Raw genomic sequence first — 18,562 nt, 5'->3', positions numbered from 1 at the left:
TCGTACTCCTAATGTTAAAACTCCAAAAGTTAGAGTAAGGACAAAAACTTGTGACCAGCCTGATTTATGAACATGAGATGATTGGACAACCCCAAAGATGAGTCTAGCTTTTTGTGTTTTCCATAACCCTAATGAGTAAATGAGAAAAGTGTGATTGGAAAATCTAAAGGGTTCTTATGTTCACCAATGTACTCCAAAGGCACCTATCTCCCAATAATGCACGTTTACAAAGATAGAAAAGTCCCAGTTTTATCTCTTCTACCTCAATCTCTGACAGTCTGGGGTTTTGAACAGGAGAAAAGTTAACTGATACAATAAAATACAGTTTGAACGAGAACCGCCACATTTTGTAGGCTAGCCCTTTGCTTGAGGTTCCTGGTTCATCTGCAAACATTGTTTTGTATAGAGACTTTTTTTCTTTGCCATAGTGATGGAAAAAAAAAAACATGTGGAGAAGCACTGTGAAATAAGGACAGAAATCCATTGCAGCATTTCTCATTTTCTTCAAAGTCATTTTAAGAACTGTGCCTTTGATCAAGTTAAACATTCTGAGGATTTCTCCATTAGTTCAAAAATTCATCGGACATGGTTTTTGATGCAGCCTGGTCTTGTGCTCTATTTAGCAAAACAATCATAGGATTTACATTGACTGACTTTACATAAATGATTACCCTTTTATCTTTTTTTGCAAACATTTCTCTGAGAAGAAATAACTAGATGCGTTCTCAGCAAAATTTAGTAGGACACAAGTATATCACGTTTGAGCCGGACAATTTTCAGCAACCTGCTGCACTACATTTTGATACGAAAAGCTATATTTCAAGTGAAACAGGTTTTCAAAACATTTAAAGTAACACTTGTCTAGTAATTACACTATTCACGTATTTTTCGATTTAAATCCCACTAAATTCTACAGAGAAGAGGCCTCAAGCAGATAATTCATTGGGAAATACAGTAGAAAACCAATTTTTTTTAACCCTCATAAAACCACAAAAATGATGTAAGAGCAAAGCCTTCATTATGGACAAAAAATACAAAAATAAATAAAATCAAATAAAATTTAGAATGTACAAAGCACATGGAGATTGGAATAGAAATAAAAGGATTTACTGAAATCTGGGCTGGTTTGAGTAAGACCCATTACAATGTAAACACAATAAAAGGCATACCATAAGGAACTGAATTGAAATGTACCACAGAAGCTTTAGACGGCGTGGCCAAAATCACCAAAGTTCACCCTAAATGACCGTGACACTAGTCCAGTAGTTTGCATTATGACAAGCATTTCACCAAATTCAATGGCTCCTTTTAACAGAACCTGTTCAAGTCGAGTGTCATCCACCTATTTCTTTGTCACTATTCTGTTTAAATGGCATGGACACAGAATGGGGATCCAAGTCATTCCGCCAATATTCTGACTTGGGAAGCAGTAACAGATGCCTGTGTAAACAGTGAATGTGGGATAATAATAGATGTGTAGAGTTTCTAACTTGTCCCGCTGCTGTTGTATTGAAAGCAACTGTCAATATCGGAGCTCTAATATACATCACACCAGATGCATCTCAGTGAGGAAACCTGAGATGTTGGCTCACTGTGTAATATCCCGCCTTTGCTGTGTTCTGTGTAAAAAGCAAATACAGCTTATATCACGACCTTCTGCTTGAGCGCTCTGTCGACTATTTTTCAGGATCCTTGAGTAAAACAAATTAGATTCTTTCAGAGTTGGTTGGCTCAAAAATACCATATTTGGCTTTTGGATGGAAAACCTAATGAAATATAGAACAATTCTGCAATTCATATATCTATTTTTCCCGGTACCTATTTTTATAAGTCTCACTATCATGACAACATTTCATAACACATTTTATCTAAAGAAAAGAAATCTCTTTGCACTAAACAACATTCAAAGTAAAACATGGCACATAACAAATTTTCATTGTTTTTTTTTTTTTTCTTCACATTTTCTACTTTGAAATATCAAATCCTGTAAACCTATCATTTGTACATTAAATGCAAAACATCTCCGTCAATTCAAACAACAATGTCTGTATTCACGTATATAGCTTTAGATGTGTTCATATATCCTTTGCTCTGTTTTGATTTAGCTTTGTTGTGCAAATTCAGCAGAAACACGAGTGGCACAGCACTAAAGGAGAGGAGGCAGTTCGGTAGGGATGGAATCAAATGCGACATATGAACCAAAAGCAGGGTTTTAAGACTTAAAAATAAAACACTTTGACTATAATGAGTCCTTGTTGGTAGGTTTGAAGTTTTTATCAGTGCCAGAGGAAGTTTTCCCACAACAAAAGTTCTTCCTCCTCAGTTTCCACCCTGATGAGGAGTCACACTGGATCTGCATGACCTCCCACTGGAAAATGGCAACAGGAAAGGAAAATCCCAAATTGGGATCAAGTATCCTGGTTACTTTTGTCTTACAGTTTAAGCCTGTTGAATTTGCACCTCGGTCCTGGTCCTGATTGAGTCCATAAAAGTCAAACACTGCCCTCTGGGAGTATCAGCTCAATTTGGTTGTTCCAGGCTTGGTTTGCAGCTCAGTAAAAAATAAAATAAAATAAAAACATAATCAATTATTTCCAGCCTTTGCTGTCTCTTCACGACCTTGTCGTTTTCCTTTGCCTGTCTTTTGCTGTTGAAAACAGTGACCAGCTCAGATTTCACATGTCCGGGGGGCACAATGCTGTCTAGAGGAAGGCTTCTTTCTTGCCCAGCGACCCAAGCCGAGTGGCCGCTTTAACCCTCAGCTAGCCAATGCCATGGTGTCAATGACCTGCTCCAACTTGCCGCGTAGCCGCTGTCTTCGCGACTGCTCATCTTTCTGCAACGCTGACAGGATCTGCACCCAAACGATGACGAGAGACAAAATATTGTCATCATCTGACCTTCATCGGTTTGTTGTGTTCTTCTACAGGAATCACACATGCAGTACTACGAAGTGTCGTATTACCCTACTAGACACAGAAGATGGGGCCGTCGTGAGAAAAGGTTTTCTTTCACATTTTTCTATACTTTTGCCCAGCTACTTTTTCTCCATTTAAAAGCACCACTTGCTCAGAGAATATAGAATATATACTCAAAATAAAGTCATGAGCTCATGCTAATTTTAGGCTCCCGATTATAGATTCCATTTAAAACTGATGCTAACAGCTTGTGTGATGAATAAGGGTGATTTGGGATGCATACGCGTCATTTTGCATCTACATTCAAGCTATTGTGTGTAACATACTCTTAAACACATCTTAATAACTAGGGATTTGCAGCTACCTTCATCTTGATAATAAACTGTAATGAAGGGGAGCAAATGGTTTGAATGGAGCCAGCTGCAAGCAGCCAACACAACTACAGTGTACGGCCTCAATAGGGGGATGAAGAGGAAGGAAGGAGATAAAGAGGAAGCTGCAACTTCTCATTTTTCATCACAAAACGGCGATAAAGTGGGGGAAATCAAAGGTTGATGAGAATATATATAGCTGTCCGTCACGAGCCGCGAGGGGCGAGTAAAAGTGGAGTGCTCAAACTGCGGTGACTCACGGGAGAGGAAATAACGACACAGTGATAATCAAAAGAGCACATGAGAGATTCAAGCAACGTTAAAAAAAACACAAAATCTTTACCATGGAAAACTACTGTGGACCGCTTGGCAAAACGGTACTGTCAAATGTAGCCTTGAGCGTCTCAATATTGTCCCTTTCACCTGATAAATGCGGTGTCTGAAGCTCTGCAGGTTTAGTAAAGTGTTGTTTTCACAGGCATTGCACAATTAAGTAGACAGTTTGCCCATGTAGAAATTAAATTCAAATGTCTTTAATCAAAATTGAATACAGTGGAACCTCACCTCGTCTTTGTATTTGATGATGTAAGAGTAGATCTCGTGTAGTGCGGACATGCTGTTGAACTGGCTGAGGTGCAGGCGGGACTGCTCCGCTAGGTAGGCACTCATGTCCTGATCGCTGATGGCTGGCATGCGGGAGATATCCGAGTAATACCTGAAGGGAGGGTATTCAGCACAGTCAGGAACTCGTTTTGGTCATTTGTATTAGTTTTGCTCAAGACATGAGAGCTTAAGAAAAAAATAATAACTTTGTCATGTTTTAGTTGTCGAAGTGCGATTGGATGCTTACAGGGGACGTGCAGCTTTTTGAGATCAATTGAGAAAAACATTGTTTTCGAACCAACTAGTCCAATTCTGACCATATCAACGATTAAAAAAAAAACAATTTTTTTTTTAATTCTCATCATTAAAAATACACCCAAATACTGACTTAGGACCAATAGCTGTTTGCGGAATGAGTGTTTCAACCATGTCCAGGCGGAGGTTAACTGCAGCGATAGAAACAATTCAACTACAGCCAATTAACCCTCGCCAGTAAAATCTTACCACATTTCTGCATGCCTTGGCTGCGTGTTTATGGTTTTATGCTCTTATAAATTATAATTCTGTAATTCACCTCAAATCTATAACCAGAGACAGTGTTAATATGCTAGCTGGGCATCAGTTGGTTGGCTTGGTAGTGTTAAAAAAATGGAACCAGCAGCACAATGCTTCACACTGTTTCGCCTGGAGTTAAGGAGGAAGCAGCCTTGAAAAGCTACTTAGAGATTAATAGACTCACCCATGAAAGGCAACTACAGCAAGCATCAGTGGTGCATAACTTATCTGGAGCTGAGTAACATTTCGGTGCTGAATAAAAGATGAAGGGTGAACCAGGGGCTGTTTTCAGTGAGCAGTAAATAATGTCACAGTTGCAACAAATCCTCCTATCACCTGTGTTGTTTCCATCGCCGCTTGATGAGGAGGATCAAGAAAAAAAAATTCGGAGGGAATTGGCCCTTTGCATATTGTATATTAATGAGCCAGGATGCAAGATGCTGATTTGAAAAGATGCAAGAAAGCAGAAAATTGTTTTGCATTTATTCTTGCCGACATTGTGCTTTGACTTCAAGCTACCTGTTTGCACTTCCACAAACAAACAAGTCCAGCTCTTTGGGGAATATTTTTCTCCCGTCCAACAGCTCACACACAACCTTTAACTCCATATCTAAAACTGCATTTGGTCACCAGGCGGCATATGGTTTTTACATTGCAGCTTTCATGACTGAATGCGACTAAAGATTTACCTCTCTACCCAATTCTTGTAATTGGGGATGTCTTTAGCGTAGAGGAGCTTGTTGGATGGCGAGTCTTTCCCCAGTTTGTGTTCGGATGTTGAACAGGAGTCCATGAAGGTCTGGGCCACCACAGACAGACAGGCATCTGTGATGCTGTTCTTTTGGATGTCAAATACAAATTGGGGGTTCTTGATCACATTCACCCAGAACCTCAGAGGAAGGCTGCAAGAAAGCAAGAAAAAACATTTAGTTGAATCATATCTCTCTCTCTCTCTCTCTCTCTCTCTCTCTCTCTCTCTCTCTCTCTCTCTCTCTCTCTCTCTCTCTCTCTCTCTCTCTCTTTCTCTATATATATATTGTTTGTATACTTCACGTGACAGAAAATGGCTGCTGGTTTAGGAATAGGGCAAGCAAAAAAGCAATAAGGGTGGTAAACAACATGTTTACCAGTTGCTCTTCCAGGTGTGTCGTACATCGTAGTCTGTGATGGAGTGTTTATCTGCCTGCTCATCCAGGAAGTCAAACATGTACTTGATGGCCAGCGGCAAGGCGCTGCCTCTGTGGGCCGTGCTGAAGATGGTTTCAAAAAGGTCATCCACAAACTTCTGTAATGTCCCCTGAATAGGAAGAAGAGTCAAAATTCTGATAAGCTATGAAAACCATAAATGCATAAAGATGAGATGAGCCTGAGTCATAAAGTTTTATTGCCCATGACCAAATCCTCAGTCTCTCAACAAATCACATCTCGTGAAATTTTTGGTAGCAGCATCCTAAACACAACTTTTTGTTTCTCTTGAAGGGCACCACAGTAACATGTAAGCCATTTTAATGCATGCTGTATGCAGCAGATTTGATCTGAACATGAAAACAATAAAGACATTGGTAAGTGATTCTATAAAAATATGAGAATTTTGAGGATATGATATAAAAGATCAGAGACATTTTTCCTCAACCTTTAACTAGCTCAGGCAGATCATACTACTTTTCAACGATGGAAGTAATTTGATCAGTAAGCCTTTTAACTGGTGGTGTTTTGGGCTGCATTTACACAACATGGTTCCAGTGACACGAGTCCATTTTTACTCCTGTGGTGCCCAATTTGTTCCCAATCTCTTATGGCAGTGTACGATGAAAAACATTGCATAATTGGATATTTTCAGATCATACTGTTTTTGATGATGACAACCAGATGTGACAGGGCATTTAAGCAGATTACAGATCAACAACATCAAAACACAGTTTTCCCCATAAACACATTTGTGCTAGATCGAAACCACAGCAAAAACTAGCAGCAGTACCGACCGCTACATATTTATTGTTGAGGCTAACTGTCTTTTGAGCCCACTGAGGGAAGCGGCAGTCCAGTGTAAACTAAACAGCATGAAATGTAATGTGTTTTTATATTGGGCTTGTTTCGGGTGCTCAGTAAATGCAAGTACACATGATAGTAAATATGGGCCACTTGATTTGTAAATTTAGCTCTAGGCTATATATAGGATACAGTCACACACATAGTTTGGTCCTTTGTCCTGGACAAAACCTTCATTTCTTTTTTCGTCAAGTTTTGAATATGTTTGCTCCTTGATCACTTTTTTGGATTTTCCTACCTCGATCACAAGATTCCCTATAAAAAGGGTTCTCATAAGTCACAACCAGAAGTGGACGGTGTTTTCAACATATTGTATAATGATGCATGCAATTATTGGTGGTATTTTTGCAAGCTAAGATGCCGCTAAACAATTCTAAAAGCTACTTGAGGGCACGGCCAGTTCCGAGGAGCCCTGACTTCCGATGACAATTCATTCCAAACATAGTCACAGAAGCAATCAGGTGACCTCAAAGGCTGTACTGTACATCAGCCGAAAACTGGGTAGACCAGCTCAGATACTCAGTTGTGAAGAAAGTGGGTGCATGAGATGGAATTGCCCTGTACCTTTTGACCATGTGTTAAGCTAAAGCATGTGCTCAGCTAAGGCGAGGTAAGTGGTTGTTTTTTGCCAGTTCGTGCACGCTATGTCTTGGCTCTGGGTAATTTTTTCGGTAAAGCTGCAGTTTTTCATGTTATTTTTATGAACACCAAATAAGCTATACATCAGGGGATACTATAAATCAGAAGCCTCCTTTTTCCACAGCTGGGCCAAATCCCACAGTTTCACTTGAGCAAAGGAATCGCACCAGAGTTTGTTTGAAGACAACCAAAACAAAATGAAGTTTGCAAAAATCCTGCTTTGCTCTGCTGTCTCTTACTTTTGTAGCCAAGAGCCTGGTCAAGTAGATTTCGGACACCATCTTGCTGCCCCGGTCGCCCTCCCTTTGGTCCGAATGATCGTGGTTCTTCACCAGATGCCACAATTTAGTTCCACTCTCCAGATCAGGCGTGATCATGGGTGTTCGGGATCGAAGGCTGTCTGGACTGCTGGCTGTTCTCAGCATGCTCTCTAGAACCACAAATGCAAGTACAAAGGACATTAGGGACCTTTCATTCATTCCAGTTCATTATTCTACTTCCCACATTATTCATAAAAGGTTTTAAAGAGAATAGATGACTATTCCCTGATGGGTAGCTTGAACTCCACCCAAAAAGCGTAGTGGTTTCGTTTCATCTTCTTTTTATAGTATGGCACTCTCCCTCCCTCATTGTCTGTCCTCTGTGTGTGTTTTATTATTCATGGCAAGGGTGTCAAAGTTGATTAGCGCTAAGCAAGGAGATGCGTATCTGCGACTGTTCTGTTTAGAGAGATAGCGAGGGAGACGGAAATGGAGAGGTGAGGTGCACACAGGAGAGATGACGATCTGCAGAGGATGCTGCTGCCCCTGTATCTGAGAAAAAGGATGGGGATGGATGAATGGGAATGCTGGAGATGAGAAAGAAATCTATGTTAGAGGGGTAGGGGGGGGCGGGGGGGCGAAACAGAGTAATAGCAGGGCACAGGCTCAAAAAGAGATAGATGCTTGCTGGAGTGGTGTCTGTTGTTCTTTCTGTCAGCAGACTTTAATTCCAAACCCATCACGAGACACATTTATCCAACGCTCCCTTCACACACATCCAGAACATAAAATAAACTCCTCCACATCATCACCATTAAATAGAAAATACTCAAGACGTGTACATTATTACGCCTGCCAGTCAGGGTATATTTTGAACAGTGTTTTTTGGGGGTTAACAAATTGTTGAAAATTTTGACTCGCTGTGAACCCTGGGATACTATGTTCTGAACTACATGAGTAATAAAGAAGTCCAAATAGGGGGACATATTGATCTTAATTATTTGCATGAATGGTTCATACTTCTACTATGGAGGTCATTCTGATGAGTTGTCTTTGTATACAGGGAAAAACAGCCTTGCCCTTATTCACACATCATCATTAACCTCCCCTCTAATGAGATAAGGTATGAAATTATGAAAATAGATAATTGACCTATTTTTCTCACAACGTTCTTGTCTGTTAAAATGATTGCAGCAGAAAGTGCCGCTCTCAATCCTGATAGCGCAACTGTCCAGAGAATCTGCTTTCACTGAATTTAATATGTTCCTGATAGAAATATGACTTGCACGGCACAATGATGAGTTTTCTACTAAGTTGTAGTTCACTAGGCGGAAAAAATATAAGGCACAGCAACATATGTGAACATAAGGAATCATAGCTACTAAGGCTGTGCACAAATCGTTGGCGATTCGAATTGGGATCGGAAAAGTGAGCATAGAATCTCAATTTTTGCACTCGGGTCAGACTGAATCTCATAGCACTGCTTTTCGGAAAAGTGCAAAGATACAAATTGATTCACAAATCGCCAATGCCAACAAACACGAACAACGGATCGGGATTTTGGGTGCTAGTCCGATCTTAAATATCAACTGTACTTACTCTACTTAACTTTGCTTTCAGTTTTACCAGATAGTAATCTCGCCCTTTATGTGTCTTTTAAATAGTTTCATTTTCACACCATATTGATGTGGAGCTTCTGTCCATCAGTGCCTGCCACTCATCCTCACTCGCCTTCACTTCTTTGTCAGCCAGGTATTGAGGTGTCTTCTTTTATGCCTCCCATTTACAGACTGCTTGGAAATAGCCATTAAACAGCCTTGGCCTGAGGTGATGGCGCTGGATAAAAAGGATTGCCATTGACTGAGAGGAAAAAGACGAATGGAGGCTATGATTGCAGCTATCATAAACAGAGGCAGCCAAAGAGAGATGGGTTGGAGGGAGAGATGGGGATCAAGTCAATAAGAGGGCGACTACCGTATCTGCTGAGGCTCTTGGTGAAGGTGGATGAGTTGGAGATGTTATAGGCTGAGTTCTGCTTTGGCACCAGTGCGATCACTGAGCCATCTGTAACCTACACATTAAATTGGAACCACCAAAATGTTATTACTCCTCAGTGCAAACCTGCATTTATGCATTTTTGTGCCCATATTTATGCTGGTGTACCTGATAGTGAGCCAAAGTGTTGAGTCTTTTCCAGTCATTGTCTATTTTTGTTGTGACGTCTTCATCCTGCAGAATAATTCGGGCAATCCGACCTTGACGCCATTCTTCAGATGGAGGGGATAACGGGTTTTTTTGCAGCGGAAATGGAAGAAAATATGGAGTTAGGACAAAGTTTTTATGGATCTTTCAAGACAATTACAATAACTTTAGTTAGCATTTCCAAGGCCAATTATGTCATAAATGGTGCATCGAGGCTGTAACGATTTAAAGTTCCCTTTGAATTGAACAAGTAATAAATGCTTACATTTTAAATTTGACAATAAAACTGCAAAAGTGCATTAACAGACAACTGAATATTTCAGGTATATACAGTAAATACACAAAATGCATGCAATGGAAAGATATAATATACAGCATAAACAGTTTGTATTGGTTCTGAGAGCAAAGTTTCAATTATTACATTATTATATCCAAAGGGAAAAGTGGGTTCCCTGTAAGTAAGCATTATCAGCAGACTTTGGCCAAGCCATGATATTAGATTGAAGAGGAGACAATTTTCTTGCTTGGATTTCATATCATTACAAATCCACAGCATCACCTTTGGGATCTTTTTGAGAAAAACAATGAGCAGTGCACAGCTCGTACAATTAATAAGTGCATAATTTGCTCTTGTGTCTTACCCAAGTCCATATCCGAAGCCTTGGGCCTGAGAGAGTAGGGGCTGCCCTTATAGACGGCATCGAGCAGCTTTTCTTTGACCTGAGTGACGGTGTCGCAATTTAGACACTTAACGGTCACCTCCGAGGCGTTCTCGTTCTCTGGGTTCACACAGTGCAACGTCTGGCAGATGAAACAAAGGAGGGTGGAAACGGTCACGTGTATAAAATAACAGCTTCAAAATCAATCGCTTGATTTGAGGGCGAGCGAGACAACATTGTCTTGGTCGCTAAGTGAACCTTGGATTACTCAATTTAGCATGTGCTAACATTCGTGGACCAGCGAGGACACTGGCGTTCATGAGAAATGGAATTGTTAATTTAAACAATTACATTTTGCATTGGTTTATTTGCGAACAAAACTCAAATAAAGATATTTTCTTAATACACATTTAAAAAAAGAAGGTGAAATTAAACTTGATGAATAAGATTTTCATTTAAGACTCCAGATTACAGAAAACAAATTATCCCCACTATAAATGAACGGTCAAATAAAGAAATGATTGTTCCCATGTTGCTGCTGTTGATTTGTCCATTTTTACGCCAATGGTGGTGTTTCAAGCCAAAAGTAGACAGGCACATTAAGTTTACTGACCAGCGTTTTGTAGTCAATCTGTTGCCTGATGAGCTTGTCCTCGCTAAGAGAATAACGAGCCTCTCCTGTGATGGCGTCTATCGGTCCTTTCTCCATCTGTTGCTTGATGGCACAGTGAAGCATGAAAAGAGGCTCGCCTGCACACTCCTGGTCAAGGGGAGGACACAGATAAAGAGAGTACCTCATATATAGCACAATTAAACTTGCAAAAGCAATAGTCAGGGAAAAAAAACATAGTTTGTTAGGGAAGCAACCTTCAGCAAGTAAAGTACATTGATTACTACTGAATCACAAGTTGTTTGACCTTTGACTTTCACATTGTTGGCTTAACAAAAAATCTGCTTTCAATTACCACGAATGGAAGATTCTCTTCACCAGAAGCTTGGAATTAAATTTTCTACATGTGTGGTACCAAACCGTCTTCTGGCTGCATCACGTGACCTCAATGTCATTTAGCAGACCTCAATATCCCGTGAGTTTGAGTTCCATCAAAACTCTTTCTATTTTACGCTGGCTGTTGGCTGTGAATAACAGTCACATTTGTTATTTTAATGTGGGTCTAAATGTGTGACCAATTCTGTGAAGGCACACATCAGAATTTGTTTTACATGTTATTAGTGTGCAGTTATGGGTGAAGAGATGGTATGTTAAAAAAGCCTGTGACATCCAAACAAACGGAGAGAAATTAGTTAGCATTTTGCGCATATAACTTGTGTGTGCATGGTGAATGAAAACATGGCATTCTGATTAATATTGCCTTTGTGGAATATGAGTTAAGCAGTAAAATCCACTCATTTTTGTCCATCTCAGGGCGTGGCCATTTTGCCCCTTGCTGTCGGCTGAAAAAGATATCACAGTTGCAGAGCTGGGCACTTGAGCCTTTTTTGCTGGTCCGTCCTCCGTCCGTGACCTGGGTACCCTTCTGTGTGGATTTTGCTGATTAACTCATATTCCATAAATGCGCTATTAGTCAGACGTACGTGGTTAGACTAATGAAGGCGCACAGAACATATTATTGCAAATAATTTGGGGGGGTTGACTTCCCCTTTGAAAAGCGCTGTATCATCACTGTCTTTTGAAAATCATGTACAGTATATGATCATTAAGGGATGTTCTGTCCTCGAAGTGTAGCTACGCGATTAGGATGACTTATCAAATTTTACCACGCACTGTAACCGCGTGTAAATCAAACACACACGACTACATCTACAAATAGCGATCAAGTGACGAAAATTGTTACTTTGTTTTATAAACATGCCTGATTGATGCATGCAGGTCAAAATCAGTTGGCTATGTTAGCTATTGAACTAAACACTGCTCATTTCAACCTCAGATATCAGTGCAATGCTTTGATGAAATAGTGTGGCTTACTTTCCATCGTTGCAAATATCGATGATGTTTGTTCATTAGAGGCCAGCCATTATTAATGTAACCCATATGCACCCTTTCAGAGTGCGGACATTCCTGTCAACATTCGTAACCACTTTAAAATGTGGAATACTAAAACTGTCTAATAATATAATTTTAGAAACAGTTTTTATTTATTCTCGTGAAAAAATGGCAACTGGGCTGTTATCGTTTTATTCAAACAGTGACCATAGACAGATTTATACGGCTAAAGCTAAAGAGTATACTGCAAGCATGAACTGAAAAAGGTAAATAGTTCTTCCCCATCATTTAAAAAATCTAGGTTTAGTCCCACTTTCTTTTAATGATCCAAAATTACTCAACAACTCTGTCGTTAGTCATCAATTATTTGGAATAAAAACATGCAAAAGCACAAGCAAGGAGAGTATATATCATGGTCACAGAACCTTTTTTGTGTGTGTGCTAACAAATCCTTTTGACTGTTCTGACCTAGATTCCTAATAGACACGCTGGAACCTCTGGTCACGAATGGCCTGGTGCGCAAACAATTTATTTTACAAACTGTTTTTGAAAACATCTTGCCTCTTGTTTGTTTTCTTGCTGTGTTTTTGCGACACAATTTTGACCCAGCTCTATCCGCTTGATTTTTGTACATTTGAAAATTGTCCAAACCAAACTCAATGATCTGTCTGTGTGACTCGGCGACCCATTTCCTAGAATCCAGCACCACACAAAGAATTCCATATGCATTCACAACTACACCGAGTGTTTTGCGGAGTCAATGCCACCTGCGCATTAATTGGAAGCATTTTAGATACGTTGAGTGCTTCTTTATTGAGTGCAACTGTTAATTAAGTAAGCCACCATGGGGACACACAAAGTTCCAAGTGAAGACGAGAAACACCATAGAATTTAAGACATAACTAGTAGCAAACAAAACTGTTTGATTCATTGAATTGCCTCTTAAAACGTCATCTTTCGGAGATCTTTTGAAAAATTTTATGAGTACAACTTTGCGGCTGGGCCTTAGTGCAAAAAACAAGGTTAAAAAAAGACATCCTAAGTGTCACGCCTCCTTCTGTTCGCCAGCTGCGATGGACATGTAAAGGTCTCTGTCTCTTCCTTTCTTGTTCTTTGGCCAGTCACCTCTCAACTCCCTAACTACCTCCTGTCATGTGCTTAAAGAACCTCGTTAACATCTTGGCCAATTATGAGTGCAGCTGCTAACGAGAAGAAGCAAGTGCACATATCACTGTAATGTTGTCCCTTCATCTTTCCCCTTGCAACACGTGCATGCACCGTCACATGATTTGCCTTTGCTGCACATGCTGCCCTCATTAAGTTGTACGCTGACATTTACGATTTGGGGATCTAATGACGGTTGCAGCTCTATCAAGTTCAAGCGTGAAAGCGGTTCCCTGATGTTGCTAACAACCGGTTGCAGTAATTCATCAGCACCAATACATATTGTACCATTTTGGTCACACTGCACATTTTGGATGCAGTTTACATACAATTGAAATATTCTTAATAATGTATCTTGTTCTATTTCATGCAATTGTATGCAGAGTTTCTCCACACAAAAGGGATTAAGCTGTTTTTGCTCACTATGCATCCATGGGAACTATGGCACAATAATGTGATTAGGATTACAGTGGCACATGAGGACACATTACACTTTCATTCCAACTAAAGTCAAGGCAGGAAATCTTCATGAACGTACAGTTTTTACTGCAATTGGCACTGAGCACAAAATAACGAAATTATATGAGAATGTTTTACGGATCTAGTCGGCAAAATATGATGGCCTTTAAGCTATTGGAGTGAAATTAGAGTGAAAACAACTAAAAGTACAACAATTTCAATCTTTAAGACTGCAAAAAAAACACTAAAGTTGTTGGCCTTACCTTGAGGAACTTATACAAAAGGAATGTAAACCAATTGGTCAGCATTTTTTCGGCAACAGACTCCGTTCTGTCACAAAAAAAACCAACACAACACATTAGCCAAATAAATACCCCAATTTACATAAGCAAGAAATAGATACATTACTTTCTTATTTTTAGAAGGCTGTGAAAGGAAGAAATGAAGTTCACTACAATGGCAAACAGTATATCGCCTGTGTTAAGAAATATAAAACTGCAGCTGCAAATGGAAGACAAATTCAGTTCATCTGCACGTGGAACATTAATAACGATTATTTATCTGATGATGCAGAGTTTTGACACCTGTCACTTGTCCGGCCGGGTTGGAAAAAAAAATACACATCCAATTGGTAGGAGATTTCCTCAAGGGGAACAGACAGAAGTCTTTTTTGAGTCACAAGATCCGTTTTTTTTTTTTGCACGGGCCTTACTTAGGGAGATTCTTATTTTTGTCCTTCCATTCTCACCACCTATCCAGTTCATGGAGCTTTGGAGGAATTTCTGTTTGTCTTCCTCACCTCCTGAGAAGCAGCTTGGGATGGTTTTTACTCTCCAGGTTTCTGTCAATCAGGTCGGACAAAAGCTGCTTCAGGACTCCCGTTGCATACTCCATTTCACCCTGCAGGGCCGTCATGATCAAGGACGCCACATTCCCTCGGTCCCGCATTGAAAAGGACCTAGAAATACATTTGGAGTCTTAAGGCAAGGCAACTTTATTTAGATAGCACGTACACAGGGTAACTTAGTGTGCTTAATAGTGTATACAACATTTAACACATGGTTTTGCCTATCATGTTAATTTGTTTTTTCAACACACATTAAGCTTCCAATTCACACTTTATTCAAATAGGAATGTATATCCAGTGTCATTTTAAACCTTTCACTTGATCTTTCTTTTCCTGTACTTGAAAGCAGGCCATTACTGCAACAGTAACCTAATTATGCTTATAACATCTCAAGTCTGTAGCTTAAAAATTTGAAGGAGTAGCATGACCACAATGACAAAAAGTCCTTATCTAGAGTTTGGTATTTCATATTTGCAAGAGAAAAATGGTAATACAAAAAGTAATAAGGTTCAGAAACTAAACAAAAAAGTGCGTAGTAGTATTGCGATGATAGTATTGATGTGCAAAAACATTGACTATGTACTTGACTATATTAAAGTCAACTAGATAACATCCTCAACAGTCTTTATCTTCACACACCAGAGTACTCCTTCAAATGAAATAAATTAGTAAATAAATAGTAAAAACAAGTAAACAGACCTCTGTGCCTCCAGTGTTCTTATGAATGTCAACAGGAAGTGCTTCTTTGTGAGCAGCTGGCCAAACAAAGTCAGAGCCTTTTCAACATTTGCCTGGACCTGAAGAAAAAAGGCACACGGCATAAGCTGATTCAAAGAGCAGAAAAGAGCAACTTGAACACACAAATATTCCTGTCATTTATCTCCCCTCTGTTGGACGGCAACAGACAAAACAAATCCCATTTTTGACCGTTAATTCATCATCTACTTAAACCTAAATGCTTGAGGTGTGTCAAAGTCAATGAATGAAATATGGACAAACACATACAAAGAAAAGACAATTCAAAAGGGCAGTGAACATTGAACACAGAATAACCATTTTTGAAGAAATGTTTTTTTCCAAGCACAGAGTGATGGTAAATCTCTTGCTGTGCTGCTGTTTTTTGTCCACCAGAGAAATGATTTTAGAAGACAATTTGACATAATTGCCTTTCTGGCATCGCAGGGTGGATGGCTTCTGTTAGAAAATCGACAGGAAAAGAATGGTTGTCACCACTGTCGAGAAACCTGGACACACGTTGACAGTGAGACTCAGATTAAGAGGTTGCTGGAGGAATGAGAATTTACTTGCTGGATCCTGCTAAATGCCCTTGAGCAACGCAACTTCAACATAACCTGCAACAATGAAATTTCTATAGGGCTTATGGTAGAGAAATGAACATTCAATACACGATCAATAGCTTTGGTTGACATTGTTACTGTCAGCATGCCAATCGCTCTTGCGACATCTGTGGCATTGTGCTGTGTGATCAAAATGCACCTTTCAGAGTGGCCTTTTATTGTGGGCAGTCTAAGGCACACCTGTGCACTAATCATGGTGTCTAATCAGCATCTTGTAATGGCACACTGGAAAGGTATTGATTATAGCAAGATAAATGAGATTCATGCATAGTAACTGTTAATATAGCGAAGTTACTCATAATACAATTTAATCAAACTTACAAAAATAAGAAGGCATATTTAATACATTTTCTTTTAGAAGGTAATAGTGTGCACAATTACATGATAGAAACAAGACAAAATAAATATCAACGTCAACAGAGATCTGGAAAGTCTCCAAAATGTTTTCTTTTCAAAATCAGAAAAAAAATATGAAAGCTTACAAAGGTGTCAATTTCTGTGGACATTTTTTTTTTCGTTAACACTGTTGGACTACAGAGTAGTATCAAATACAGTACTTGGGATCATCCGTTCAAAGCAAATTGGAGGATGGAGCAGGTGGATGAAAAGTGTCAAGGATGATGTTTCAAAAGAGCAAAAACTAAAATGAAATGAAAGGTCACTGTGGAGACCTCTAAATACATTAAGGTCAAGCCAAAAGAGAAATAAAACTTCTGTGCTAAAATGTATAAACGATGGATGAACAATCTTTTTTTTTTCCTGAAATAGTGGAATTACTCTGAAAAATGTTGAAAAAAATTGATAATGCATCAACAACTTTCTGGGAAGGAAAGCAAAAAGACAGGAAAAGGAGTGAAAAGGCATCGAAGCGTAACGCAATTGTACGTGTTTGTGTCAGAGATGGTGACACGCTCACTCGTCCCACTGGCCTGCACCTGTCACCACTCATGCACAACACTCTAAATGCCCCAAAGACGCCTGCCAATCAGCCACTGGTCCCACCTCCCTCACCGCTGGTCTCTTTGGTCATCCGTTTTAATTTCTCACTCTTTTTTCGTGTTTTTTCGCTTTCACACACATGAACACACCGTTTGTAGCTCTAGTGCCATTCTTTTGACACCGCACTCTCTCCCGCAAAGTGCTATAATGAAGTGTCAAGGCCCGTCTCTAGAGCGCTAAATGAGATTCCTGTCCCTTGAAAGTACATATTGTAAGTATTGACTGCGATGTGATATAGGGCTGTGCAATTAATCGAAATTCAATTAGGATTTCAATTATTACACTCCACAATTACAAAATTGGCATAATCGTAAATAAACATTATTAATACTATTTTTGAGTTGTTTAGAGGCATGCGCACATGAGTTACTCCGCCGCGCCGCCCTCTCCAAGCTAGCTAGCCAGCCAGCCCGCACCCCGCAAGTAACACTGCACACGCTCCTACACTGCACACGCTCCTACTCAACGTTTTAACAGAGTAACAGACCTAAAAATGGCACAAGACCCGCCACAGGAACGACTTGTAAACAAGCAAGGCAAGTCGAAATCGCTTATTTAGTTACATTTTGGGTTTGCCGTGGAAGACGACGAGCAAAGACGTATAAAGTGCAAGTTGTTGCTGCATCCACCGGCAACACAACGAATCTATTCAACCATCGTTTGGTTTACGATGATGTTATGATACACCAAAGCAAGAAAACACCGAGTTAGATTTGGTGTCGTCCGCAACGCAAATCTCAGTCGTTGAAACACTGTATGCAGCCATCAACATCGGAGAGACACAAAAAGATAACAGAATCTAATGCCCGGACAAGGCTTCCAAATGTTTAGAGCACAGACTCCACTTCGCAATCGGCACGAGGGATTTATCTTAAATAACATAACTTATGCAAATATACACTACTTTTACTAGCACAACAATAGCAACCATGCTAAACATTATTACTGTGACTTAAGTTACATTTCTTGTGTAGTCTATAATATGAAGTCACATTTTTTGTGTTCATTTTTGTTTCAAATTCAAATGCAATGTGCAAACATATTATTGGTCATTATATTGTAATGCAGTTTATATATGGCCTTCTGCAATTTAGACGTATTGTATGGATTACGTACTAGTATGTAACAGTCAACATTTAAATTAGGTTGACCCAATCAGCAGATTAAATTTATAATTTATCAGAAGCAAATTACTTTAACTTTGTTTACTATGTGTAAATATTACTTTAAAAACAAAACAAAAAAGGCCCCAGACAAAGGTCTAAATGTATAGATGAATTGCATGTCTGTTATTCTGTCAAAATTGGCATTTTACTCCAAGCAGTTTACTATTTTGGCAATTTATAAGTGCATAGCAAATTAACTCGTTTGTTTATACAAGGAAACCATACTTTAATTTATACATTTGCACTTTAAATCAAAAAGGAAAGAAATAATTTAATAAATGTTGTTGGGTCCAAAACGAACTTAAATTATT

General features: G+C 39.4%; 1 protein-coding gene across 2 annotated transcripts in view; it reads right to left on the bottom strand.

The window, feature by feature from the left end:
* Positions 1-479: 479 nt before the first annotated feature.
* The window catches only part of LOC147153372 (plexin-A1-like), a 208,683-nt gene continuing 190,600 nt past the window's right edge, over positions 480-18,562 (bottom strand). For both annotated transcript variants that reach the window (XM_086028906.1, XM_086028914.1), the window contains exons 22-33: positions 15,428-15,525; positions 14,681-14,839; positions 14,145-14,211; positions 10,870-11,016; positions 10,239-10,398; positions 9,559-9,662; positions 9,370-9,466; positions 7,375-7,565; positions 5,575-5,744; positions 5,137-5,349; positions 3,854-4,004; positions 480-2,854 (exon numbers count right to left, since the gene is read on the bottom strand). In XM_086028906.1, the coding sequence (XP_085885032.1) occupies positions 2,759-2,854; positions 3,854-4,004; positions 5,137-5,349; positions 5,575-5,744; positions 7,375-7,565; positions 9,370-9,466; positions 9,559-9,662; positions 10,239-10,398; positions 10,870-11,016; positions 14,145-14,211; positions 14,681-14,839; positions 15,428-15,525 (1,653 nt within the window). In that variant the 3' untranslated portion in view covers positions 480-2,758. The remainder of the gene's footprint in view (positions 2,855-3,853; positions 4,005-5,136; positions 5,350-5,574; positions 5,745-7,374; positions 7,566-9,369; positions 9,467-9,558; positions 9,663-10,238; positions 10,399-10,869; positions 11,017-14,144; positions 14,212-14,680; positions 14,840-15,427; positions 15,526-18,562) is intronic.

The sequence above is a fragment of the Filicampus tigris genome, chromosome 1 (genome assembly GCF_054856515.1).
Source record: "Filicampus tigris isolate MCC_2025a chromosome 1, RoL_Ftig_1.0, whole genome shotgun sequence".
Taxonomy (NCBI): Eukaryota; Metazoa; Chordata; class Actinopteri; order Syngnathiformes; family Syngnathidae; genus Filicampus; species Filicampus tigris.
Note: the sequence above shows the minus strand (reverse complement) of the source record. Positions and strands in the feature narration are given on the sequence as shown.